General features: G+C 45.0%; 1 protein-coding gene across 1 annotated transcript; it reads left to right on the top strand.

Annotated features, from left to right (window-relative positions):
* Positions 1 to 46: 46 nt before the first annotated feature.
* Positions 47 to 21,211, top strand: LOC149331978 (deubiquitinase DESI2-like). The gene is made up of 8 exons (XM_089556971.1): positions 47 to 233; positions 4,840 to 4,901; positions 6,688 to 6,760; positions 7,106 to 7,199; positions 8,019 to 8,160; positions 9,917 to 10,027; positions 14,577 to 14,840; positions 15,755 to 21,211. The coding sequence occupies exons 2-7, from the start codon at positions 4,863 to 4,865 to the stop codon at positions 14,685 to 14,687; spliced, it is 570 nt and encodes a 189-aa protein (XP_089413097.1). The 5' UTR covers positions 47 to 233; positions 4,840 to 4,862; the 3' UTR covers positions 14,688 to 14,840; positions 15,755 to 21,211.
* The last annotated feature ends 2,752 nt before the right edge of the window (positions 21,212 to 23,963 follow it).

Below are 23,963 nucleotides of genomic sequence, written 5' to 3'. Positions count from 1 at the left end.
CGTAATCTCAAACGCAGCCTCGCTACGCAGTTGGGGCTAGCCTCGAGCACAGCGTCCCATTTTTGTTTAGCAATGGCCGCTGGCATTCAGCGGGCGATTGCTGCTAGTCAAAATTGATCCCGTAATCACGATGCAGTGGATTGCATAAGTTGCGCGATTGGGGGAAAAAAAGTGTTTGACGGCACCACGGCTGCTCTACGGCGACGCACAACGCTGTTCCATTCTTCTCCTAGGTGAGATCTTGTATTTTCAGTTTTATTCTCTCTGTATGAAGGGAGAGACGCTGCAACGACCATCATGACGTTTAGTTTCATTGTTCTTGCTATTCCCGTCGCACGTTTAACCGCAGACTCCGTATGCTCTCTCATCATTTCAGCGTTGTGCAGCTAGACGGAATAGCAGACCGTTGCGGCGATAACTCCCGTCAGAGAAATCTCGTTCTCTTAGTGATTTTCGCAGCATTGATTACCATTCATTCATTCCGTCTCGAGCATTTGACGAGCTCAAGGCTGTTCGACGAAGTAGCCAGCTCGCTTCCTCGTGTATGGTTTAATATTTTATACCTTGTGCACGTGTGAGTTTGAATTTTTACCGAAAACACGCATTCGTGAATACCAGCCCGACGTCGTCACACTGACATTACGACACCCTTTATCAAAGTATGTCCGTACTCGCTTTCAGTTAATTTACTCCCGTATCCGCTTGGACCGCAGATAAACTAGGTTATTACGCGGGGGAGATGGTCCTGGTGCAGTATTGCGCTTTCCGGTGGGACCCTTAGCAAGGGGGTGTTGAGTTATGCGTGTTCTGGTCGTGATTGTAGATAGGATCCGAAAGCAAAAGCCTGCGCAAAAACCTGCGGCTGAAGCGCACAAGCTCTCTAAATTTCCTCTTCCCTTCTAGCCAAGATGCACGCCACCCGATTGGCTTGAATGCATCGAAGAGGGAACGATGTGTAAGAATTCGGAGACGCTGCAGCGTCCGAACGCGCCTGTTCATGTTGGCGTGTGTCTTGCTATCTTCGTGCAACAGCTGTTTTCTTATGTTTACGTGTGGGGTTGGTTCTCCTGAAGGTTGATGGCGTCTGAGTCGTGACTCCTCGCCGCGATGACGCCCCAATGAGGAACTCACGAATCTACCGTAGCGGAAATTGTCGGAATTCGAACGCAATTTGTTGTTCGCGCAGTCTGCTCTAGTTCCGCATTCAGGCCGGGATCTCGGGTGCATAAATTGCTGCCCTGTTCCTTGTCATTGCGTGCTGGAAAGCTTTGCTAACGTGGTATCAGAGTTGGAAAGATCCGTCAAGAAAATGCGCTTTTGCGATTCTGAAGCTGACCGTTTGCCACCTGCTAACTTGCCGAGAGGATTGGCCGTCCCAGCGAGGCCAGTGAACTCGCCTGGGAGACAGAAAAACAGTCGTGCTATAGAGATGGCTATCTCATGGGTGTCAGTAAACTCTCCTGGGAGCTAAAGACGGCCTGCTTTGTTCAGTGTTTCATCATCTCTGCGTAGCCTGTGCGCTGCGTGCTGTCACATCGTAAGGCCCTTGTTTTGTTTTTTCCAAGACAATGCCAACTGTTTCATCACATTGTATCTCTCTCTGCGTGCTTGCATTGCTGAGAGCAGTACATTTCGAAAAGCTAGTCTTCTAATGCTACCTCTGTGACACATCTTTCGGCATAAATATGCAATGCAACTAAAGACTTGGCATTGCCTAATCATTCTGATGTTCTCACATGAACTGCAAATGAAGCAGATCCTGCCTTCTTGATAACATTCATTTCGTGCACCAAATTCCTATGATTGTTGATACTGTTGGCACAAGTTTGCTCCTTTGTTTTGCTAATCTTTTGCCTGTTCCCTTATCTGGACTTATCTACTGGCTGCAGTGATGTGACTGTTCACTGATAAGTGAACTTTAGGTGGGGGGGGGGGGGGGGGGGGGGCAAATCTACATTTTTTGTTTGCTCTTTTTAAAGCTTTTGTTATCTGAGCTTTCATATCTGGTGCTTCCTTTACAACCTGCAGACAGGACTGCTTGAAGACTGGCTTTAGGGTCCTTCGTTTACTACTGGTACAAAGTTTTACGGGTACTGGTGCGTTAGTTTTTACTCCTAGATTCTTGCTAGGTTGCTTGTAATAAATAAATTAGGGGCCATTTTGTTGTAAAGAGCGTGTAAGAGCAGCGGATGAGAACAGTAGTCTTTTTTTACAGTATTTCACAACAAAATATGAATCGTCAACAAGCCCAATGCGTTATCTGTTAGAGGGCTTGCTTGATGTAGCCAGGCGATAGCTGTGCCCCTTGTTTTTGAACTTGAATTTCAAAAGATGTTGTGCGCCCTTTGTTAAGAGAACTAAACATTCTATATCATTTAGCAACTATCTGATGAGGCGAGAAAAAGTATTTACTGTTGATGTCCGGGCTCAGGAAAGGGCACGTCAGAAACCGAAGTGTGCTGCTCAAAGTATAGTGCGCAGTATTTGTGCAGACGCTACCAGTAGATGCCATGTTCTTCAGCGTAACATAGAAGGCAAGTGTTTAGCATATGCTTACCTTTTCAGATAGTGGTTTGTATCCCTTCATTGAAATGATTGGTTGTGTTTAGCTGATACAAACATTGTTAACCTGCATATTAAATATATAATGGTGTAACCGAAATTTCGCCACAGATGCTCCAGTTTGTTTTGAGGATGTCCTGTTCCAATGCCTAGACTTAAATTGGTATTTTTTCAGTGTAGCGGATCGCACTTTATTGCCGGGCAGACTACGACCCTGAGGTGCTATTGCTGGCATAGCCAGTGATTTCTGTGTATGGAAATTACACACTGAAGTGCTGAAGCATTTTTTTTTTTTTTTGCTTACTCTGAGAACAACATCTGGAAAATTGTCCTGTGTAGCCCTTAAATAAATGCCTTTCCACATGGCTGGCCCTTGTAGGGCACAAGAACTGTGAACTTTACGATGTGTGACGTTCTTACTGCTCTTTGTCTAAAGGCTGCGGCTGTTGCTATGTCTATTGGAAGAGCTGCTGTTTTTCTCATGCAGTGAAGTTCAGGCAGCAGGTTTTTTGCTCTGAGGAAATTATGTGAAAAAAGAAGCATTTGTTGTCGCCTTAATTCATTCTAGAAGAATAGATGTTGGGGGATCGTGCTGATGTTTCTGGCAGTTAGCTGGTTCAGTTCTTGTTAACCCACATCTGAATAGGTTTGAAGCATTCAAGTTTCTGCATTTTTAGCTGAATGCTTTCAGCGCAGGGGAAATGCATCATTTGATGTACAGCTCCTATGCTTTGAAGCAGTAGCCCTCACCTTTGTAATCTCGGATCTTGTTCGCCCAGGATGGCTATAGGGCGTGCCTGTATAGCTTCTCAATGCATTGATGAAAGTAATTTCTGATTTGCCTTAATTTACAAAACGTTCCCGCATACACCGGGCTGATGCCACAATAGTGGAGAACCGGAAAATCGCTTGGGTCTCACTTGGTCAGTATGGCCAGAAGTGCCGTGTTTAACCTGCCTTTTTCACATGGCTGCTCCACGCATGTGCATCTCACCTCCTATACCCTCTCCCGAGCTCCGCTGGTTGAAAACAAACTGCCAGGGTTTAGTGTGCATGCACAATTCTTGCTGATGACAGGTGCAAGCAGCTGTCAAGCACGCACCTGTCGTTTCACACGTACAGTTGGCATTTTGTGAGAGCTGATCGTGCCTGCATAGCCCACATGTGTTTTCAACCAGTTTTCCGGGTGGCGGACGAATTTTCGCGCACTCCTCAGAGGGTGCCTCAGCTTGTGAAAAAGGTGGACTGCACAAAGAACACACCTGTTACTGCTTGTCAAGATGTAGAAGTTTTCCAGTCTATTTTCAGGTGTCTGGTAATCAAAAGTTGCACCACAGATGTTGTGGATTCTGTTCTCCAAAATGTCGCCCTATGCCACCTCCAACAATTACTTGCTTACCAAGGCCCTAACTTTATCTGTAGAAAGTCATCAACGACATCCCCTGCTTGTTTTCCACCCAGCACAAACTGAGCACAGCCTGTCGCCCCCAAACCAGTGTGGCCTTACTGAGTGCAGAATGTGCCCACAAGTTTTCATATATTTTTTGGAGGAGAGTGGGGGGTAAACGCAAGCTTTGTGAATGCATTTGCCTTGCGGCGTGATGTAGACCGATGCCACGAAGCTGGCAGTTCTTCCTCTGCTTAGCTCTGCAACTACGTAGATCTGCGTGCTGATCTGCCTTAAGGGTTTCACATGATAGTTAATGGGTTAGTGCTCGCATATGCAGAATGGGTCTTTCTCTGCTTAACATTCATAGACCCCTGGGAGTCATCACACCACTACTGGCACAGTGGTGCAGCAGTTAAGCGATGCGCCACTGCCCTGGGATGGCAGGTGCTGCCACTGGTGGGACTTGTGCGATTCGGGTTGTCCCAACCGCCACCTGACAGGCTGCAGGGGACGCCATCTTCTATGGGTATCGTCGAGCGTTATCATGCACACACATACACACACACACGCACACACACATGGGTTTTTGCTCAATAAGGCAAGTTATGTGTTAAAAGATGTGTGCAACAAGTTGGATGGCATTTAGCCTTAAATGCCCCTCTCTGTCGGTGAAAAGTATAAAAAAAACTCAGAGTAGTTCCTTATGGGTGCTAATTATTGTGAGTGATGGGCTTGTGCATCACATGACCAGAGTGCAGCAATAATTGATAAGTTGCCGTTGTTTGTCAGTGTCAGATACAGTTTGCTTATCAGTTCCACTGACTGAGCTGTTCATGTGGTTGGCCATACTTTTTCGCCACTTTCCCTCTTCTCTTCTTCCACTGCAGGTCTGGTGCTCCAGTGGACAGCCATGGCTCGGGAACCTGTGATTCTCAATGTTTATGATATGGTAACTCTCTTGATTGCACATTTCGGATGGTTAATTGAGTAACCGTGAGGGTAGACAAGTGATGTGTGGATGCTAAGTGAATAACAGAGGCCTTAGAAAGTCAGATACAGTATTCCTATCAATATGCATGCTTAGCAGTTAAATTCCAGTCAGATCAGTAAGCTTACTTGTTATTGTTATGTACGAGGGGGTACCCAAAAGAAACCGGACAAAATTTTTTGCTCGGCAAAGCTTCTGTGGTACCGCGTTTTGCCACTAGGAGCGCATAGAACGAACATTCCAGAGTCAGTAAGCCGAGTGCCGTAGTTGAAGGAGGTCAGACTAGTTTAGGCAGAGTTTTAGAGTGACGACTGTTTTGTGTGAACGTCGTTTTTGCAATGGCTGATTTTCGTGAACAGCGTGCGCCGGTGAAATTACGATTTTTGCTCCGAAAAAGTTGAATGGAAACTCTTGAAATATTAAGAAAGACGTACAAGGACGATGCTATGGGGACAACTCAAGTGTTCCTGAATCGAATCCTGAATCAAAGCAACAATCATTGCAATGGAAAACTTCAAATTCACCTCGCCTCAAGAAAGCTCGTCAGGATGAACCAAACCTCAAAACAATGCTGATTTGTTTTTTCGACGTGAGAGGAGTCGTCCATTGAGAATTTGTTCCGCAGGGTCAGACAGTTAGCCAGGATTTCTACTTGGATGTTTTGAAAAGATTGGGCAACAGTGTGCGGTGGAAGCGGCCAGATTTGTGGTGGTCGGGTGACTGGTTTTTCCATCATGGCAATGCCCCTGCTCACACCGCCCTGTCTCTACGACAATTTTGGACCAAAAATGGCATGACCCCTATTCCTCAACCCTCATACTCTCCCGACCTTGCCCCGTGCTACTTTCTTTGTTTCCTAGAATGAAAAATTAGGTGAATGGAAAGCGTTTCGCTGATGTTGCTGAGGTGAAGAAAAAAACGACGGAGGCACTGTGAAGCATCACAAAAGATGAATTTAAACAATGTTTTGAAAAATGGAATGAAAGATTCGACAAGCGTATCATTGCAAGTGGGGAATACTTTGAAGGAGATTGAAGGTCTGTGCTTAAAATGTGAAGAAATAAGTTCAAACAAAAATAAGTCCGGTTTCTTTTGGGTACCCCCTCGTATGCTGTTTGTCTTCCCTGTCATGTAATGTGGTCGTTGAAATGTGAGAACATTGGCAATACAGCCAAAGAAACTTATCCTCGGGCACTTTTTCTGACAAGTGCCGTCTTGCATAGATGGCAACAATGTGTATGATGGGGAAGCTACATTTCACTCCATACGGCGAACAGAGAGTCCTTTCCAATCTCGGTTGCTGTTAGGCGAAAAACAATTCTAGATTTGGTTTGCCTTCTTTTTTTTCTGGACAGAAGGAAGTGATTTTGAATGAACTTCGCCATCGAAATCCTTTATTTCTTTCAAACACAACATGCAGACTTTATAACCTAGTGTTTGGCACGTGACAGCCTTAGCTGCTTATGTTCAACAAAACCCAGCTCAAAACAGTGCAGTTTCGTCCCCAAGAAGACATAATGTGTGCCACCACTGAGTCGAAGACAGCTGTTTTGTGTGGGAAGCTTTTTTGATATTGGCACATATTGCTAACTGACAGTGACGCCATTTATTGGTACGGCTAAATGAAAAGAAGCTTTAAACTGCAAGAATACATCGATGGATTGAGATACATGGTTCAAGTTCAGCATTTGTCTGCAATGCTTGTACTGTGGCCAGCCTTACATTTTAATTTTGTCATTACTTGCAGTACTGGATCAATGAGTACACGGCTCCCATTGGCCTTGGAGTGTTCCACACTGGAGTAGAAATCTACGGAACAGGTGAGCATTTATTTTTGCAGTTAAGCAATCGGCAGTGTCTAAAGATGGTTCATGGCTTGGGGGGGTTTAACTTCCCAAGGTGACTCAGGCTATGAGGGACACCGTAGTGAAGGGTTCTGGAAATTTCGACCACCTGGGGTTCTTTAATGCGCACCTTAACTGATAACTGATAACTCTAACAGTACATACGTACTACCATGTTTTGCAACATGCAGAAGGACAGGTTACTTATTTCCTAGCACATGCCAGTAATGAAAGCAAGTTTTGCATGCCGTTTATATAAAGTGGTGTTTTGAGCGTAACTTTTGCAATTCCTGTCCACAATATGTTGTTTTTATCTTCCAGAGTATGCGTATGGGGGTCACCCATTTGCCTTCTCTGGAATCTTCGAAATCCCGCCGAAATTTGCAAACGACCTTGGAGACCAGTTCAAGTACAAGTGAGTGGCACTGCATTTCAGTGTATTTGGCTCCTTAAAGAGTAAGGTATTTTTAGGGGCTGTGGAGAACAAATTACTGAGCAATGCTTGCAGGCAGAATTAGCTTAATGAGCGCTGGCTTGGTGTTGATAGATAAAAAAAGCTCAAGATGTTTATGTAGTATGTTTTGGCAAGAGCATGTGAAAGTTTAAGGGCCTTAGGAGCGGTTTTCATCAAGAGTAAGAAAAGCTGAAATACTGACACGTATTGAATGGTCAGTCATCATCCTGCAAATATCTGCGGTTTAGCTTATGTGACACCAGAGACATTGGCGATTAAGAACAGCCCTCCTCCTTTTCTCGATCAGCTCTTACATCGGAGCAAGCCAGCTTGAAAGCCATTGCATGGACTCTGTAAGAGCATTTTTATCTGCATGCCTCCTTGGTGTACAATAGGAAATTGCTGAAGTGCATAAATAAAATGTGGATCCTCTGAGAGTGGCACCAAATGGGTACAGAGTGGAGATATTTATTTTTTCCTCATTGTTGAAAGATGTTGTGAAGTTAAGAGGTATTGGCAAGAGGGTAATTTTATGGCATTGAGTTTTTACACATTATTTCACTGAGCAGCATAACTGGCATAACTTTGTGATGGCATGCCTGTCTTTCCTATTCCTTTGCTTCGCTTTTTTTACATGTTATGTGTTGCAGCGACATGCGACTTGTTACGGCACATTGTGCTCCGTGTAAGAAACCAAGACAATGGGCAGGGACACACACACAAACCATTCTGTGATATGTTGCTGTGCGCTGTCTTCATGCGTCCCCGTTGCTTGTGCAGGCAGAGCATCCTGGTGGGCCACACAGACTTCAACCAGATCGACGTGCGCAAGATTGTGGAGGAACTGGGCAACGAGTTCCGCGGCGATCGCTACCACCTCATGAACAAGAACTGCAACCACTTCTCGGGAGCCCTGACCAAGGTGGGAGAGTGGGCGCTACTCTGTTGCATCTCTGGCTGCTCACATGTTGGTGCATTTCTCTGGCCGTTTTTGTTGTAGTTTTGCAGCACTAGCTGCTCTTAGCTTTGCTTTAGCATCATCGTTGCCGTCCGCAAGTGTTAGCTTTCACCGCTGTGCACAGAGGGCACCGCAAAACCACGGCACATAGGAGACTTCAGTCTCATACCTCGGCGGATGAGTGCATGCGAACAATATAAAACTATACCTGTGCAAACAATCTTTATAATGATTGTCGCTGAGATGCGAATGGTGGAACCAGGCCCTTCAGGCGCCGAAGTAATCCGGCAAGCCCGAGATTTTAAGCGGAAATAACTAGCCTGCTGAAATCCCGCCTCGTTCTGCCAAAACAGAAACAGTGACAGGAAAACGAGTTCAGTCCATGCTGCAGAAGCAGTAGTGAAGCGACGTAAATGCAGAGAGCTTGCCTTACAAGCCACTGAAGCAGAAGAGAAGCGCATTCAGCGGCAAGACCCCACAAGACAGATTCAGAAGCAAGCCCCTGTAATTAATGCTGCGGCAGCCTAGGTGCAGTGACATAGATGCTAAGACCCAGACATACAGTATATAAGCACCCACTTGACCGATCGTAAGGCCGTCATCATTACATTTTGTATGAAGAAAACTACCACAGCTTAAAAAAAAAAGTGTTTGCAAATTTTTTCACTTTCATGCGACAGCTAGCGCTGAAAAGTTTGTGTTGCTCAATTAAAACTGTCCCTAAACTTTTTTCTTGCTCATATTCGTGCAAGATTTGCTTTCAACTTGCTTTTCAGAACAGAGTGATTTCACCGAAATTTGCCCACGCCATTGCTGTCGCGGAGAACGCAGGTAGTTGTTCTTAGCAGATGTCTCATGGCAGCAATACTTCGAAGAGGAATGCCACGGAGAAAGGAGAGGCGCAGTAAGACATGCTATGACTTGTGCTTGGAAAGGCAGATTTGTCAGATGTCATTTGTTTCTCGGCCAAAGTGAGCATTTTTGGAAGTAGAAATGCATATCTGATTAAACTTGAAATTTAAACTGCAAGAACTACGCGCAGCATTTTCTTTCTGACATCTCACTGTTGAAAAGTGGTATACTTAATTATAGCGCTCCTTTTCTAACTCGCAATGTTTTGAAATGTTGCCCACAGAGTGTTCCACCACACAGGCTGCGCAAAGATGTGGTGCAATTGGTCTATTGCTTGTCCGTTTAATTCTATTGGTCTATTTTATTGGTTCTGTTATCCTGTTGGTCTGTTATCGTTGAATGACACTTTGTGGTCAAAACTTTGAAATGTTGCCCACCGAGTGTGCCACCACACAAGCTGCACGAAGATGGTGCAATTGGTCTGTTGCTAGTCCCTTTAATTCTATTGGTCTATTTTATTGGTCTATTGGTTATCGTTGAATAACACTTTTTGGACAAAACTTTGAAATGTTGCCCACTGAGTGTGCCACCACACAAGCTGCACAATGACGTGGTGAAATTGGTCTATTGCTAGTCCCTTCAATTCTATTGGTCTATTGGTTATCGTTGAATGACACTTTGTGGTCAAAACTTTGAAATATTGCCCACCGTCTGTGCCACCACACAAGCTGCACAATGACGTGGTTGAATTGGTCTATTGCTAGTCCATTTAATTCTATTGGTTTATTGGTTATTGTTGAATGACACTTTGTGGGCAAAACTTGATGCCTCTCGGTCCGTTTGACTGAGCATGCCTGCTGCTGTGCAGATCCTGTGCGGAGAGGAGATCCCGGCCTGGGTGAACCGGCTGGCCTACTTCAGCTCGTGCGTGCCTTTCCTGCAGCGCTGCCTTCCCCGAGAGTGGCTGACGCCCATCGCACTCCAGGCTAGCCCCTCCCCTTCCTTACGACCAATAGGATGAATGACCTCACCATTAAATGCGCTCGCCTCGTCCGTTTCACACGCCTGCCTCTCTCTCTCTCTTTTTTCTCAGCGTTCTCTTCTGTGGTGCTTTTTTGTCGTCGTTTTATTGCTTCATGCAGTAGAACTCTCTGATACGCTTTGTCTTTTCACAGGCTTTTTGGTAGTAGCATTGCTACACACTAGATGTTGCACCTTGGTAGTGCTATGCAGCCACTCTTTGCAGAGAGGAGGGAGTTTATATGCACAGAGACCACTGGCTTTTCCTTTATTTTTTTGTAGCGACAGCCAAGATGACAAGATTTAACTGGAGAGCATTGGGAAGAAGCCTTTGTCGTGCATTTTACTCAGCTCAGCCAATGACGACGATAGGCATAGCTGTGCACGAAGGGTTTTCACTTGGTAATATCGTCGAGGACAGCAATTTAAAGTCCTGCAACATCCTCAAAGTCTTGAGCAGCTTTTGAGGTGCAGTTGCAGGGAAGCAATGTATGTGCGGTTACGTCAACGTATGGCGACCACCTCTGCACGAATGAAAAAGGAGCGGGCTCTAGCTGTCGGCATGCGTGCAGTGCTTGGCACAGAACGAAAGTCATCAAAATTGCACATATCAGTGCATGCACTCAGTGCATAGCACCCTGTGTAATGAAGACAATATGGCCGTTATTGTCACTTCTAAAAAAAAAAAAAAAAGTTAACAAGGTTTCCTTGTGCTGCTCCTAGACAAGTACAAAGCTGTGTCTTTCAGTATTTCTAACCTGCCTACCTAATCTGAAAGATAGAACTGCTGTGGTGAATACTGTACAAATGTGGATCACCTGTATTTGACTCTGGTTCTTCCTGTATATTACTGATCGTCTACCACATTTTCTTCGCAGCACTGGATGTCGATATGCGCATGCTCTAGTCTTAACTATTTTACTGAAAAACTCCCAGTGTGGAAGTGTGTTGTTGTGTGTGCTTAAAGAGGTGTGTGTGCTTGTGCGACAAGCAGTGAAGTCTGCAACGTCAAGAACGCAATCATAGCATGCCTTTCCCTCGGTACACGTCTGTACAGTAGTTGCTAGCTGGCAGTCATTTGAGAGAACAGGCTGCACTATGTTGTTTGATGGAACAATGAAACAAGAAGATCCTGGTGTCGTTTGCCCTCCCATTGTTTTCGTGCTTTGCGGGAGAAGAATGGTGAGCCACGTTGTGTGCGTTCACGTGAACAGTGCTGCTGCTTTAGTGCCGTTGCTGCATCGTCTACTTACCAGTAGTACTAGTAAATGAAGACCAGTCAGCACCTGCTGGCACTGAACGGCAGTGACGTGTGTTGTGCGTCGAGCTTGCTAGCATCGTATTCTGCACCTTGCTAGTGCATGCAGATGCCTCGCACACAATATTCTGCCACATGGAACATCTAGCAGCATTGCTCATATAGATACTTGCGGTGTTATTCTTTTCTGCGTGCTTACGCAAGATCTGCACCTTCTTGCTTCAGTATCTCGCTCTCATGCCTTTAAAGTTTACACGACTCTCAAAGGATAAATTCTTTGACACGGGCGAATGAAAGTATGAAATTCGTGCGTTTCAGTCTCTAGCGCATTCAGAGGTAGTGCTGTTTAAGTGCTGCAAAAGCAGTCTTTGGCACCGAGAGATTCAGGTTGCCATGCTTGCTTGCATTTCACAATCAAGACCTTGCAGGAAGCTTTACTGGCAGCATTCAGGCATGGCGTGTTACTAGCCATGCTTATTGTAACCATACTGGTAAAACTTCAGACTGCAAACATGGTTTTCTCTATGTGGTGGTCTGATGTGGTCCATTCTGTTTTGTGTGTGTGTGTAGGGGTGGGGGCTGCAACGTTGTAGATGAGGCTTACTCTGATGTCTGCTATATAGCTACTATTCTAATGTAGCTCTCTGGCAATCTGTTATAATGCTGGGTAAGGTCATAAAATGGGTCATTGGTCAGTATTGCACGTTTATACACATCTGGTAAGCTGTGACGTTGAGGGGGCGGGCCACATGTGGTTTTTCATCAGTCACTGGAACCGGATTTGCAAGCTTCACTGGGTGACTTCGGTGCAGTTAATAGCCGAAATGCAAGTTCACGCTCACTGGTGGGTCACGAGTATTGCAGCTGTGGGCGCCGAGAATGTAGAACTTTATAGTTTGGTAACGGGTGGTGGCTTGTGGTCTTTGTGCCTGTTTGAGTTGATGGCACAGTTTCGAGAGAGGACCTGGCACAACAAGGACACCCTACCTGATATCCATGTCAGTTGGTTTTCACTACAAGCCTGTCGCTGTGCTTTATTATCCTCATTTTAATAAATGTAGATATGAGCGTGATTGTGTTCAGATTAATCGTGACATTCTTTTGGATAGTAACAGTTCAGTATCTAACCTTCTGCGCTTTGCTGCACCTGGAGAAGGGCGCTTTGTGCATTAATCCATTTCTTGTACTTAATATTTACTGCACTGACCATTCATTTGGCACATCTTGTTAGGAAGTGTTTTTCAACTTCACTGGACAACACTTCGAAATAGGCAAGAGATGCAGAGAGGATAAGATGAACATAAGCACTGAACTTCCAACCTGTGAACTTGTGGCCCACATTCGCTTCATTTGCTCTGTTTTCGTCTTTTTTTTTGTGCTGTGTTAGAATGTTAGGTTGTGCTGCACTATCATGCCCAATTTGCTGCCTTGGTCGATTGTAATCAAGCATGATTTGTAGCCAAATGTTCATGTTTTCACAGCAAACTCTTTCATGCATTTAAACTGTGTGCCCAATTGATAGGGCAAGTTTTAATTGGATAGCGTTAAGGGTCCAATTCATGGTTGGTGTTGTTAATGGTGTGTGTGGAAAAGCTAGATCGGTCGAAAGTCCAAAATCCATACATGGAGCCGTGGAATGAAAAGTGATAAAACTTGTGTTTAGAAGGATGCAACATAACTCAAATGTCATTAGAACATGTAAGTATAGTATGAAGTAAATGAATTGCTCTGAAAAGAAAACTGCGGCAATTAGTGGGGAATCAAACTGCTAATCCTTGGGTTGTGAGCCAGACACGCTACCTCTAGGCCACGCAGGTACATTGTATGGCTTGGTTAAAGTGGGATTATATATATGTCGTCTGGTCTTTCACGTAATTTGGAAACAGTGTCCGCATGAGCAAGAGGTGCCATTGACGGGGCTCGTTAACGGTACCGGGCTCGTTAACGGCAGAGCTTAAGTGTCCCCCCAATTTTTTTTTTGGCATGCCACCGTATTCATTTGGGTGTGTTAATCACTCTGCTAGAAGACTGGCATCTAGCAGTTACACCACCACCAGCTGCAATGCACTGTAGACATGTATGGTAATCATTTGAAGCACCTGCGATTCTAGCCACCCTCATTTTCTGATTATCCAATCAGAACTCTCTCTGATTGCAAGAGAGGCTACTTTTTGAAGTTCTGAAGAGCCACTGGCCTTCTGGAGCCGTGGTAGCAGGTACACTCTTCGTCAAAGGTAAACAGCCCAAAGGGATCTCCTCCTGAGTCGAGCTGTGAGACTCTCTATCCATCGGCAAGGTTCCGAATCTCAAAGTTGATAGGAGCCCTCGTCCTAACCTCTGAGAAACTTGGCACTTCCAACAAACGTTGCAAGAGCTTCGCCGCACATCTTAGGAGCAAACTCCTCGGGCTGTTCACTTTTGTCAAGGGCTGTACATCTATTTTTTTTAGTGCGAGATACAAGAGGAGCAGTTGATAGCATGATCAACTAAGGGCTAATCCCACTTGCACCTAAAAGCCGCTGCGGTGGCTCAGTGGTTATGGTGCTCAGCTGCTGACCCGAAAGGCGCAGGTTCGATCCTGGCTGCGGCGGTTGAATTTCTTTGGAGGAGAAATTCTAGAGGCCTGTGTGCTGTGCGATGTCAGTGCACGTTAAAGAACCCCAGGTGGTCTAAATTTCCGGAGCCCTCCACTACGGCATCTCTCATAGCCTTAGTCGCTTTGGGACGTTAAACCCCATAAACCAAACCCAAACCACTTGCACCTTAACATTGTGACCACTACTACCTAAGCACTTCCTGTTCAATGGTCTGCACTTTTGTAAAAAAAAAATAATGTGTATGCATTAGTGTCAGTGCTCGCCGGACGGAGCAGCCGCTGACAGGTTCAGACCATGCAGGCGGATGGCGTGATCGAGTCTGCCATTGACTGTGTGACATGCTTTACCTCCTCTCCTCTCCCCCACCCACCACCTGTCCCCTTCTCTGAAAGCGGAGAAGAGGATTTCCCCCTCTCTTCGCTTCCTGCGAACCGAGGCTTCACATGCCAGTGCCAACGCCAGATCCGATAATAGGAGGAATACTGCGAGACTTTGCCCTCCCTTGAGGCAAATGGGCGACAAAGCTGGTCATCAGCCTACCCAAAGTGTACTGGGGAGGAACCCCCTTCAAGCAGCTCTCTCGCTGTAAAAGGGGTGCTTAGATTTGCATTAATGTGGTCCATTTTTGCACACCCCACCCCTATCCCCCCCACGTGCAGGCTAGCATACAGGAGGGCAGCACGTCAAGGGTGCACAGTTCGCCGCCTCGTTCCCCGCCGCCCAATTCGTCGCGGTCGTCGCAGAAGCGTGTGCCTCGGATCTGACACGTGGCCCCCGGCATTAGGAAGACTGCAGTACACTTACCACTGCTCTCTCGGCCGTGCCCTGTCGTGCCGTTGCAAGAAACAGCATTGCTGCCATTGCTTGTCGGTTTCTGAAGCACGACCCGGCCCAGTGCGGATGGCATTGGTGGTGTGGTGAGCGGATGTTTTGCCATTTCACTTTGCACATTCCGTTTTTTTAGTGTGTGCGTGTGCGTGTGTGTGTTCGGAAAGAAAAATTGTGCTTCCTGATGTGTTAGCGTAATGTTAGGTGTAACATTAAAGGTGCAGTGAAGAGGATTAAAGGTGCAGTGAAGAGGAATCTGAACTCGTCTTTTTGCCCCGGGAACTCAATCTGCATATTCCGAGCATTCTTAGAAACTTCGATTTATTGCCCTGTGTGGCTGATTTCCCTAATTAAATTGAATTAACGTCCGGCTCCCGCCTTTTTTTTTTAAATTCTCCCCCGTACGGTGGGCGGAGTCGACCAATGCGTGGAGTGCCTTTCACCCAGTCCCGTGGCGTCTTGCCGCTCTGCCATCGGCGGAGTAATACGTAGTAGTCCCTAGAAGCAAATAGTCCGCGCATATTTTTACTTCTGCGGGCTTATTTTGCGACTATATTATCTGCGAATGAAACTTTTTATTCACGGAAACCTAAAAAACAAAATAAAGCGAAAGCAAAGCCTCCAGGAGCTGGCTGAAAGGCACTGCGCGCGTTGGTCGACTCCGCCCACTGTACGGGGGAGAATTCAAAAAAAAAAAAAGGCGGGAGCCGGACGTTAATTCGATTTAATTAGGGAAATCAGCCACACAGGGCAATAAATCGCAGTTTCTAAGAATGCTCAGAACGTGTAGATTGAGTTCCCGCGGCAAAAAGACGAGTTCAGATTCCTCTTCAGTGCACCTTTAAAAGACACGAAGAGAGCAGAATAGGTCAGGGAACAAACTCGAGTTAATGACGTCCTAGTTGAAATGGCTTTGATGCCTGTGTCTGATTGTCAGTGCTAGATACCAACCTGCTCTTTTCCACTGCACAATGAGCAACTAATTTATTTCTTTTCTTTGCAGGAATCACAGACAAACAGAAGAAGAAAAAAAGGGTGTGCAAACAGCTCACAGAGCAACTGCTCGAACGTAATTTCTTCACAGGCTGGGTCAGCCAGCTTCAACTGGTGCTACACATCCATTGTGCCATTCATCTATAGGGAGAAAAAAAAACTAAATTGTCGCAACACTTGTGTGCAAGTGTGTGCGTGTGACCACGCATCCTCAACTTTGTGTGCTTCGACCACGAAGAGGCGTGCCATGGCAGAATGGTGTGGAGTTCGTTGCCGAAGTGCGCGGGGAAGAAAGGAATTGGTGTACATCCAGGCCAAGGCCATGCTTTAGCAAGCGCTTTATGGCCTGCTATGGTCTCATCGGTGGGAACCTTGTCGGCAAGCTGGCTGTTACGGACCTGCTTGATAGTTTCAGAACTGGACTCGTACAGAGTGAGGGGACGTTAAGTCCTCGGTGTGTGAAAATGTTGAGAGCAAACGCCAGGCTGCACTAAGGGCATTCGTTTGGGCATTTCGTGCGCTCGCATGTTCCAAGGCGCGGTTGTCATATTTTAGTTAGTTTGTTTTTGACTGCATCGCTTGTGCATGACTGTTCTCCTTTTAACTTTTCACAAGATATGCAAGTCAATATACTTACGCAATTTTTAGACTGGCATTTTGCGTTGGACGCTTGCCGGTGCATTTTAGCGTAATATGCGCGAAAGACAAATTTTGTAATGTTTCGAGTCTTGCTCAGTGCGTTTATTTTAGGCCATTGCTTCCGATCGTGATAGACTGCACTCCTAAACCCTTTATGGTTTGCCCAGCTAGTGTGACTGGAGTGTCTCTTCTACGTTGTCAGCTGTGACGTGAATCGTTCACGGTTCAGTGTGTGGCTTACTAATAGTCCCCGTAGTTATACCAAAGTTGCATGTTAAACCCAGTGGTCCATCTTGTTTATTTAATATAAGCATCTTGTGTTTTGCTAGAAACTTTGTTCTTATAATATTGCCTTTATCAAAGTCTACAAGTTATTTGCCAAATGGCCCAGTTTTAACTCTTGTGGAAGTTGCCGCCGTCGTGACAGTCACAACGGCTGTTGTTTTGCAGTTTCCAAAGGGCTTGCCAAATGGTTTGATTTAATGGTGCTTTTTTTTTTAATACATACTATTGCTGTGCGTGATATGTTTTTAGCTATATGTATCTGGACGTGTCACCTGAAGCTTCTGAAAGTGGGCTTGTGGAGCTGCAAGCCCTTTAAGCATGTGTTAGGTGCACAATTAAACCTATGGTATTGACTGCGTTACTGCATATCTCTCTCGTTTCGTTGTTTAGTGCTTCCTGTCAACATTTTTTTTTAACAACACAACGTTGTATGTAGACCTTAGCTTTCTTTTTGCATGCAGGTGCTAATCAATTCACTGCCAGGAACTTAAGAAATGCTTGTTTTATCACCTTTTAATTATCAGTAGCCAAAGCAGCAGTGGTAATAGCAACGAATACGAGGGCACAGAACCTACTGTCAATGGTACCCATTCTGTGTTGGGACTGCTAAATTATGTTACGACTGTTCAGCTATGTGTACACATACAATATGCAAGCTTTTCTTTTCTTTATAGTGCCATTTAGTTGGTAACATTTCCAGTATTTTTGAGATTGCGTTTGGCTTTGAAGAGTTTACTCTTTTTCATCCGTTTTTATTTGCGGAAAAAAACGTGACAAACATAAGTGACTGAAATAACCGCTGCAACTAACAACTCCTTAGCGCAGTTGGCAACGAAGCAGTGATTTTAACGTGGAAAAAGTGGAGGATACGAGCAATTTCTGCAGTATTACAGAATCTCGCATGTTGGCGACGTGCTGTCTACTCTCTGTAAAGGGATGCGACGTCTAGTTGGCTTTCCTTCGCACTACGGTGAAGTTAATGTGAAGGAGTATGCAATTGATGTGGCACAATTACCTGCAAGACAGGACACCACATGAACAGGGACAACTTCTACTTCTTCTATTTCTATTTCACCTAACAATTCACTCGTAAAAACAATACGTTTTTGTCTTTGTGCTAGCAAAGATGAAACAAGCTTTCAGTTGTCAGGGTCAGCAGGAAATCTTGCTCACTGTGTGAACCATATTTGCCTGCCCTGTGACACAGACTACTTATTTCTGTGCAACAACATAGGCTTGTAGTTTTTCAGAATGCGTGTTTCGGGAAACTGCCGAAGGATGTCAATTCCATGCCAACTGTCATGGATGCAGTCGCATACGGACTTGCTGTTCAGCGTCGTGATACATAGATTGCGAAAAATGCATGGACACTCGCATTGTGTCTGTATGACTGTTTAAATGTGGTGCGGTTTCATTCAGTTATTGAAACACTCCCACCTCTTTCTATGCATTGCAATGTTGACAGTGGTGAATCTGCCTTTGTTTTGTACTGCTTACATGTTGCCGACAAAACCGAACAGTTACTGGATTTTGAATTTGGCTGCAGTTGATGTATATCGTAACATACTCAATGCAAAGGCAGTGTTCTTTCTTGATATCATTTCAAGTCTCTAAATGCTATCCGTTCACTGAGCTGATCTACCATGTCTCACGTGATATGTGCAGCCTGCTTCTTGCTAATTGACGTAAACACACAGATGCTTTGGTAAACATCCATCTCAGTTGTTTTTCAAAACTTTATGGTACCTTTTAATGATCATGTTAAATTGGTGTATTGGGGTTTAACGTCCCGAAGCAACTGAGGCTATGAGGGACGCCGTAGTGGAGGGCTCCGGAAATTTCGACCACCTGGGGTTCTTTAACGTGCACTGACATCGCACAGCACATGGGCCTCTAGAATTTCGCCTTCATCAAAATTCGGCCGCCGCGGCCGGGATCGAACCCGCGTCTTTCGGGTCAGCAGCCGAGCACCGTAACCACTGAGCCACCACGGCGGGGCTGATCATGTTAAATAATGTTAAACTTGAAGTTTAACAGAATGTTAGCACTAGCACTGGTCTTTATGCCCAGTAAGCTTGACCTGAAAGTATTGTTCCATGTTGCTTCGAGATACTGTTTTCACCAAAGCACTGCTCCAGAAGGCTTCTAACCAAAGAAAAGTTGAGCTTGTAACAGCCAAGAGAAAATAGCTGTATATGAGTATGACCATCATATGGGCTATGTGCTTAAGCTGTGTGCTTAAGCTGCGTACTGTTCATTGTGCGATTATTCTCCAATCCAACAGAGCTTGTTCTACTTGGCCACTTGCCGAGCCTTTGATTTGCGAATGGTTTAAAGTACCTCAAAGCACCAGTCTCGCAGTCTTCATGTTGCTTTTTTGAAACCTGGACTAAGCTTAGAACTAAGTCAGGCTGACATCACTGTTGCATGTATATAAGGCACGGCCACTGTTAAAGGTGTCAAATAAGGAAGTATTATTACTCATTAGCATCCACCCAAGCAAGCACCCAACGGGTTCATGCTAACGAGCAATTACTCCCTTATTTGAAGTCTGCTCCACCTTGGCGGTTACGCCTTGACACATTGGACTAGCCCCTGTTTAAGGTGCCGAATCCAAGGGCATTACGCACCCATGTAGTTACTTGGTGGAACAGGGTTTTCAAATGGTATTTCTAACAGCGTGTGTTCAATTCACATTAACTGTCTCACACTTTTGAGCCTTATGTAGTACCAAGAGTTCTCAAATCTTACTCAAACACTTCAAAGTCCCCGGACCCTGCAAACATTTGTCCATTTGATGTGCTCATTCGTTTCCTGCCTGGCAAGTAGACTGATGATCTGAATTATGGTACCTGAGATTTTGCTTTTGTGCGACGAGGCGTGAGAAGCACTGTACATCGTAATGCATAAGGGTAACCAGTTGCCTGTTTATGTTGTCGTGCTACACTCTGAAGTGCTGTTTGTGTGAATACAATCAAGAATTGCAGCTTGAAATTCTCCGAAGGCATCATAGGCTACATATTTTGCAAGTTTCCGTTGACTACAGCTGCTGTGCAAGTACATCAACACGATCTCGGAGCTTAAGTGATGTGATACTGTAAACCTAGATGAACTTTTCTACGTTACAACAGATGCTCGATAAAGCTAGAAAGTGCTCAAGTGCTTTTCAGCTTAGAACATGCTTTTTGGCCATCCCGGATGTTAACATACCGTATTTTCCGGTGTATAAGACGCGGCTTTTTTTCGAAAATCTTGCTGGTGCGTCCTATACAAGGGTGCGCCTAATATGCGAGTTTTTCATCTTTTTGTGCGAGTTCATCGATTACTACGGTTCATGCTCAAGCTTTTTTCACCTAAAAAATATCACTACCAATAACGCGGTTGTAACACGGTTAATACTTCAATACTGGGACCGCCGTGAGCGACATTCTAGGTGATCTTTATCATGAAACGGCGGGGATGACGACTTCCGGGATCGCAAACGCGCGGCTGTTTCGGAGGCCCCAAGCAAAAGTAATGAGAAGCGCCAAAAGATGGTGACAATCGCGCTTCTCGCCATTGTCAAGACAAGCCGGCATTCTTTTTTAGTCACCCTTTGCAACTTTTTTTCCTCAGTGTACGTAGTGCATGTTTCAGCCGAGTTGCTTCCAGAAATGGGTGAACCTTTTGATAGCGCATCTGAAGATGAAGACTTCGAAGGTTTCAAGTAGAAATAAAATGTTGTTATGGACATATGGGGAGCTGTATCGTTTTTTCTTTCTTTTTTGCTAAAACGTGGACGGGTATGACGTGAGTGTTGCCTTTTTCGATCACTTAGCGTTGCTTAAGAATTGCTCACAGGTACGGTGCATTTCGCGATAGTCGCGCAAGCGGGTTTAATAAAGCCTCACTAGCCTAACTGGGTAAACTGGGGTGCGTCTTATATACAAACTTTTTCAATGACAGCTTGCATATATGGCAAGTGCGTCTTATACACCGGAAAACACGGTACATTTGAGCTAAATTGTGCCTTCCCTGGCAGCATAACAGATACTAACCACCTCCAGCCTCCAAATTCTGTTGGAAAGTTGCGGCTAGACAGTAAAACCTGTAGCTTTGCTATCTGATGCTGGGTAAAGTATTGAAAGCTAAATAAAAAATCATGCGCAGTTTGTGAAGTGCGTCGTAACGCTTCTCTCTGTTTGCCTTTTCTAGTGTCTTTTTTGCACGAGGTCCTTTGTGTAAAGCTAGATTTTGTACCTTGCCACCTTACTCTGCTTGTCCCTCATGTTTGTTAGCCATAACTGCACCTCTATGCCTTTTTCAACTTCCATTGTGCATGTGTGTGTTGTGGGTTCTGTGATGTTGTAATGTGTCGGCACACTCGACTAGCTCTAGTGTTTTTAAGGCATGTGTTGTTTCTATTGCTGTTGTACGGCTACCAAGCCATTGAAGGGCTTGCCTTCGTTTATATAAGGATGCTCGTTTTTGCCATGTCTTTTATTTTTTTTTTTCAATGCACAGCTGTGTTGACAATGTGCGCAAGTCATTAAAAAAAAGGAAATGCAGTATGTGTGGTATTGCTGTGTACTATATGAGCAAAGTACCAAAACCTGGTATGCAAGCAGTGTTTGTCGAGAGCAGCTTTGTAGTGAGCAAAAGGATTGCTGCTTTGACATCAGCTGAACAAGACAAGAAAAAAAAGAAAAGATATACACCAGAGCATAAAGCACATTTCGTCAAATGTGCCCAACCGATGGAGTAAGTCGGCCTCTCAACGTCATCCCTTCAAAGATCTGGAGCTTTGGGGTTGCCTTAGTTCCCTGCTTAAATGCTGACAACAAATTCTGTGGGCTCGACAGCTTTTACGAAAGCTGAGCATTGCCAGACATTTGCAGACTAGTTGCCAAAGGCAGGCAATGACTGCCTGCATTGCCTGTTCTTTGGTTTGTTTGTTTTTTTCCCCAATGTCCTGCACTGTTGATTCACGCTGAGAGAATTTTTGTCGGAAAGTTCTACAGCAACATGCTCCTGCAACCCTAGCTGAATGTATTCTCTGTGCATACATAAATGCTTTTGCATAACTACCCCATCAAAATGCACCTACAATGGCCGCGCACACATCAGACCGGCTAACTTGTGCTCGGAAGTAGAGTGCTACAACTGTTGGGCCACTGTATGAACTGCCCCACGCAAGGCATACTCTAATGACACACGAAATTTCACTGCACCTAACTAAGGTGAAGGAAAATTTGAAGCAAGGTTTTCATGACTCAATCATAAACACTTGTGGCCGCTAGCTGCCTTCGTCATAGAAAAAGCCAACACATAGGTCAGTCAACTGCATTGAGAAATTGTGCAGACCTTCCATATCGACGGAAGACTTGGCCAACGTGTTAGGCACTCCTCAGTTGGCCTGACAGTCAATGAAGTAACGCTCCTAGGCCAAAGATGAAAAGATGTGATGCACGGTCATGTATTAAGTGTTCATAGTCTCCGGCCATGGTTTTCAATCGTCCTTGGTGTGTGTGGATCACACTATGTGCAACGATGACCGAGAGCTAGCGAGAACAGAATTCACATTGGGTTCGAAATACGGAACAAGGTAACAACAGTGCTCACAGCTACTTGTCACTGTGGAACTGCCTTTCCATTCAGAATAGGATGATTAATGGAATGGTTGGCGTGTGGACTGGAAAAAGACAAACGTCCAAATGCAAGACCACATGCAGTACACGTAGTACAGGACACCTGCAGTAGCAAATGGTACAATGGCCTAAAAAAAGGTCCTGTAACCTTGCGACTACCCTTCAGAAATGGCAGCTTCTTAAAGGACTCGGGAAAATGCAATGTCTGTCTTTTAAACCATAACCACGTGGATATTTCCACTTCTCAGTCAAACCTGGCAGTGGACATGCTAGGCTGTGCGATGTAAAGTCTGAGCTAGACACTAAATATCAAAGTGACGGTATTTGAAGGTAGCTTTTGCATACTGCTACACCTGGTTTATGGACACACTCCCATTTTGTTCAAAAATGAGGCAATCAATTATTTACGCTGGAACCAAGTTGCAAGCATAGAAACGATGTGCCCTATCACCTTCCTTCGTCTTTACTCCCTGACATATACTTCATGCTCTCTCTGGTATTGACTTTACCAGCTAAGCTTGCTAGCAGTCAGATTAGTATTTCAATTCACTCTGCATCAGCCAGGCAAATACTGCTTCCGAACTTTGTTGAACCCAACAATCAAACATCACCTCGGGGTGCAGTTCAAGGACTAATAAGCAAATAGTTTAGCCACTAGCAGTAACTGCTGCCAGATACCCCCACCATTTGTGCAATCTTTCGCATGACGCAACATAAACACTGAGGAGACATGCATCGCCAAATGAAAGTACTGGAGGTTCCTCAGGACTGCTCAACCACCTCACTTTCTTTCAGTATCCTTTTCCCATTCAATGTCCCTCACACTGGACGCCTGGGGGAAACTATGAGCCACACTGTGAATGGCGCGCACATCTATGTAGTCATAGAGCATGCCCCATCATTTGCAGTGGCACTGACGGAACCAATATGCTACGGACACGGTCCAGACACAACTCACAAAAGTATTCTCTCAACCACTGCAGTACAGGCTTTGATCCCCAGTGCTACCGGGTAGCTGCCGGTTTTCCAAAGGTTTCCTGTAAGCGTCATTCATGTACCTATGTTTCAAGTGACTGACTTACGAGCTAGGTCAGCCCATTCTAAAAGCCACAAGAGAGTTATGGAATCGTCTTTGTTGTATTGGAGATATTTATTTTTGTAGTTAATTTCTATGCTCCTGAAATGCAAAGCAAGCAATAAAAGCAGATGGCAACACTCTACCCAGCTTTGACTTATTTGTCATCGTTCTGATTACTAATTAGCATCGTTTTACGCAGAGATGTAGCTAAGCACTACAAAACAAAAGCTCCACGAGCAGAAAGTTCGATACTTCAGAACAGGTTTGCAGATCACAAAATAAAGCTATCCACAAAAGCCAAAACCTCAACTAAATGTTGAGGCAGTATATGCCATTCACAGAAGAAAAGCCTTCACAATCAACGGCAATAGAAAACATTATGCACCAGCATTCAATGTTAATTATGATAAGCGCACCACAACACGTTCAGCCAAGATGTCCTTTCCCGCGCACTTGGGATAAATGGGCTTTCATTGCTACTTCAAAGCAGCGTTGTGTAGCTGCAACTTTAAGTGACTCTTCACATACACGCATTACAATAAGCAGTTCAAACATTTATTTTTTATGGTTATGCGTGTATGTCCTAAAAG

This window comes from Amblyomma mixtum, chromosome 8 (genome assembly GCF_055824585.1).
Source record: "Amblyomma mixtum isolate Tamu chromosome 8, ASM5582458v1, whole genome shotgun sequence".
Taxonomy (NCBI): Eukaryota; Metazoa; Arthropoda; class Arachnida; order Ixodida; family Ixodidae; genus Amblyomma; species Amblyomma mixtum.
Note: the sequence above shows the minus strand (reverse complement) of the source record. Positions and strands in the feature narration are given on the sequence as shown.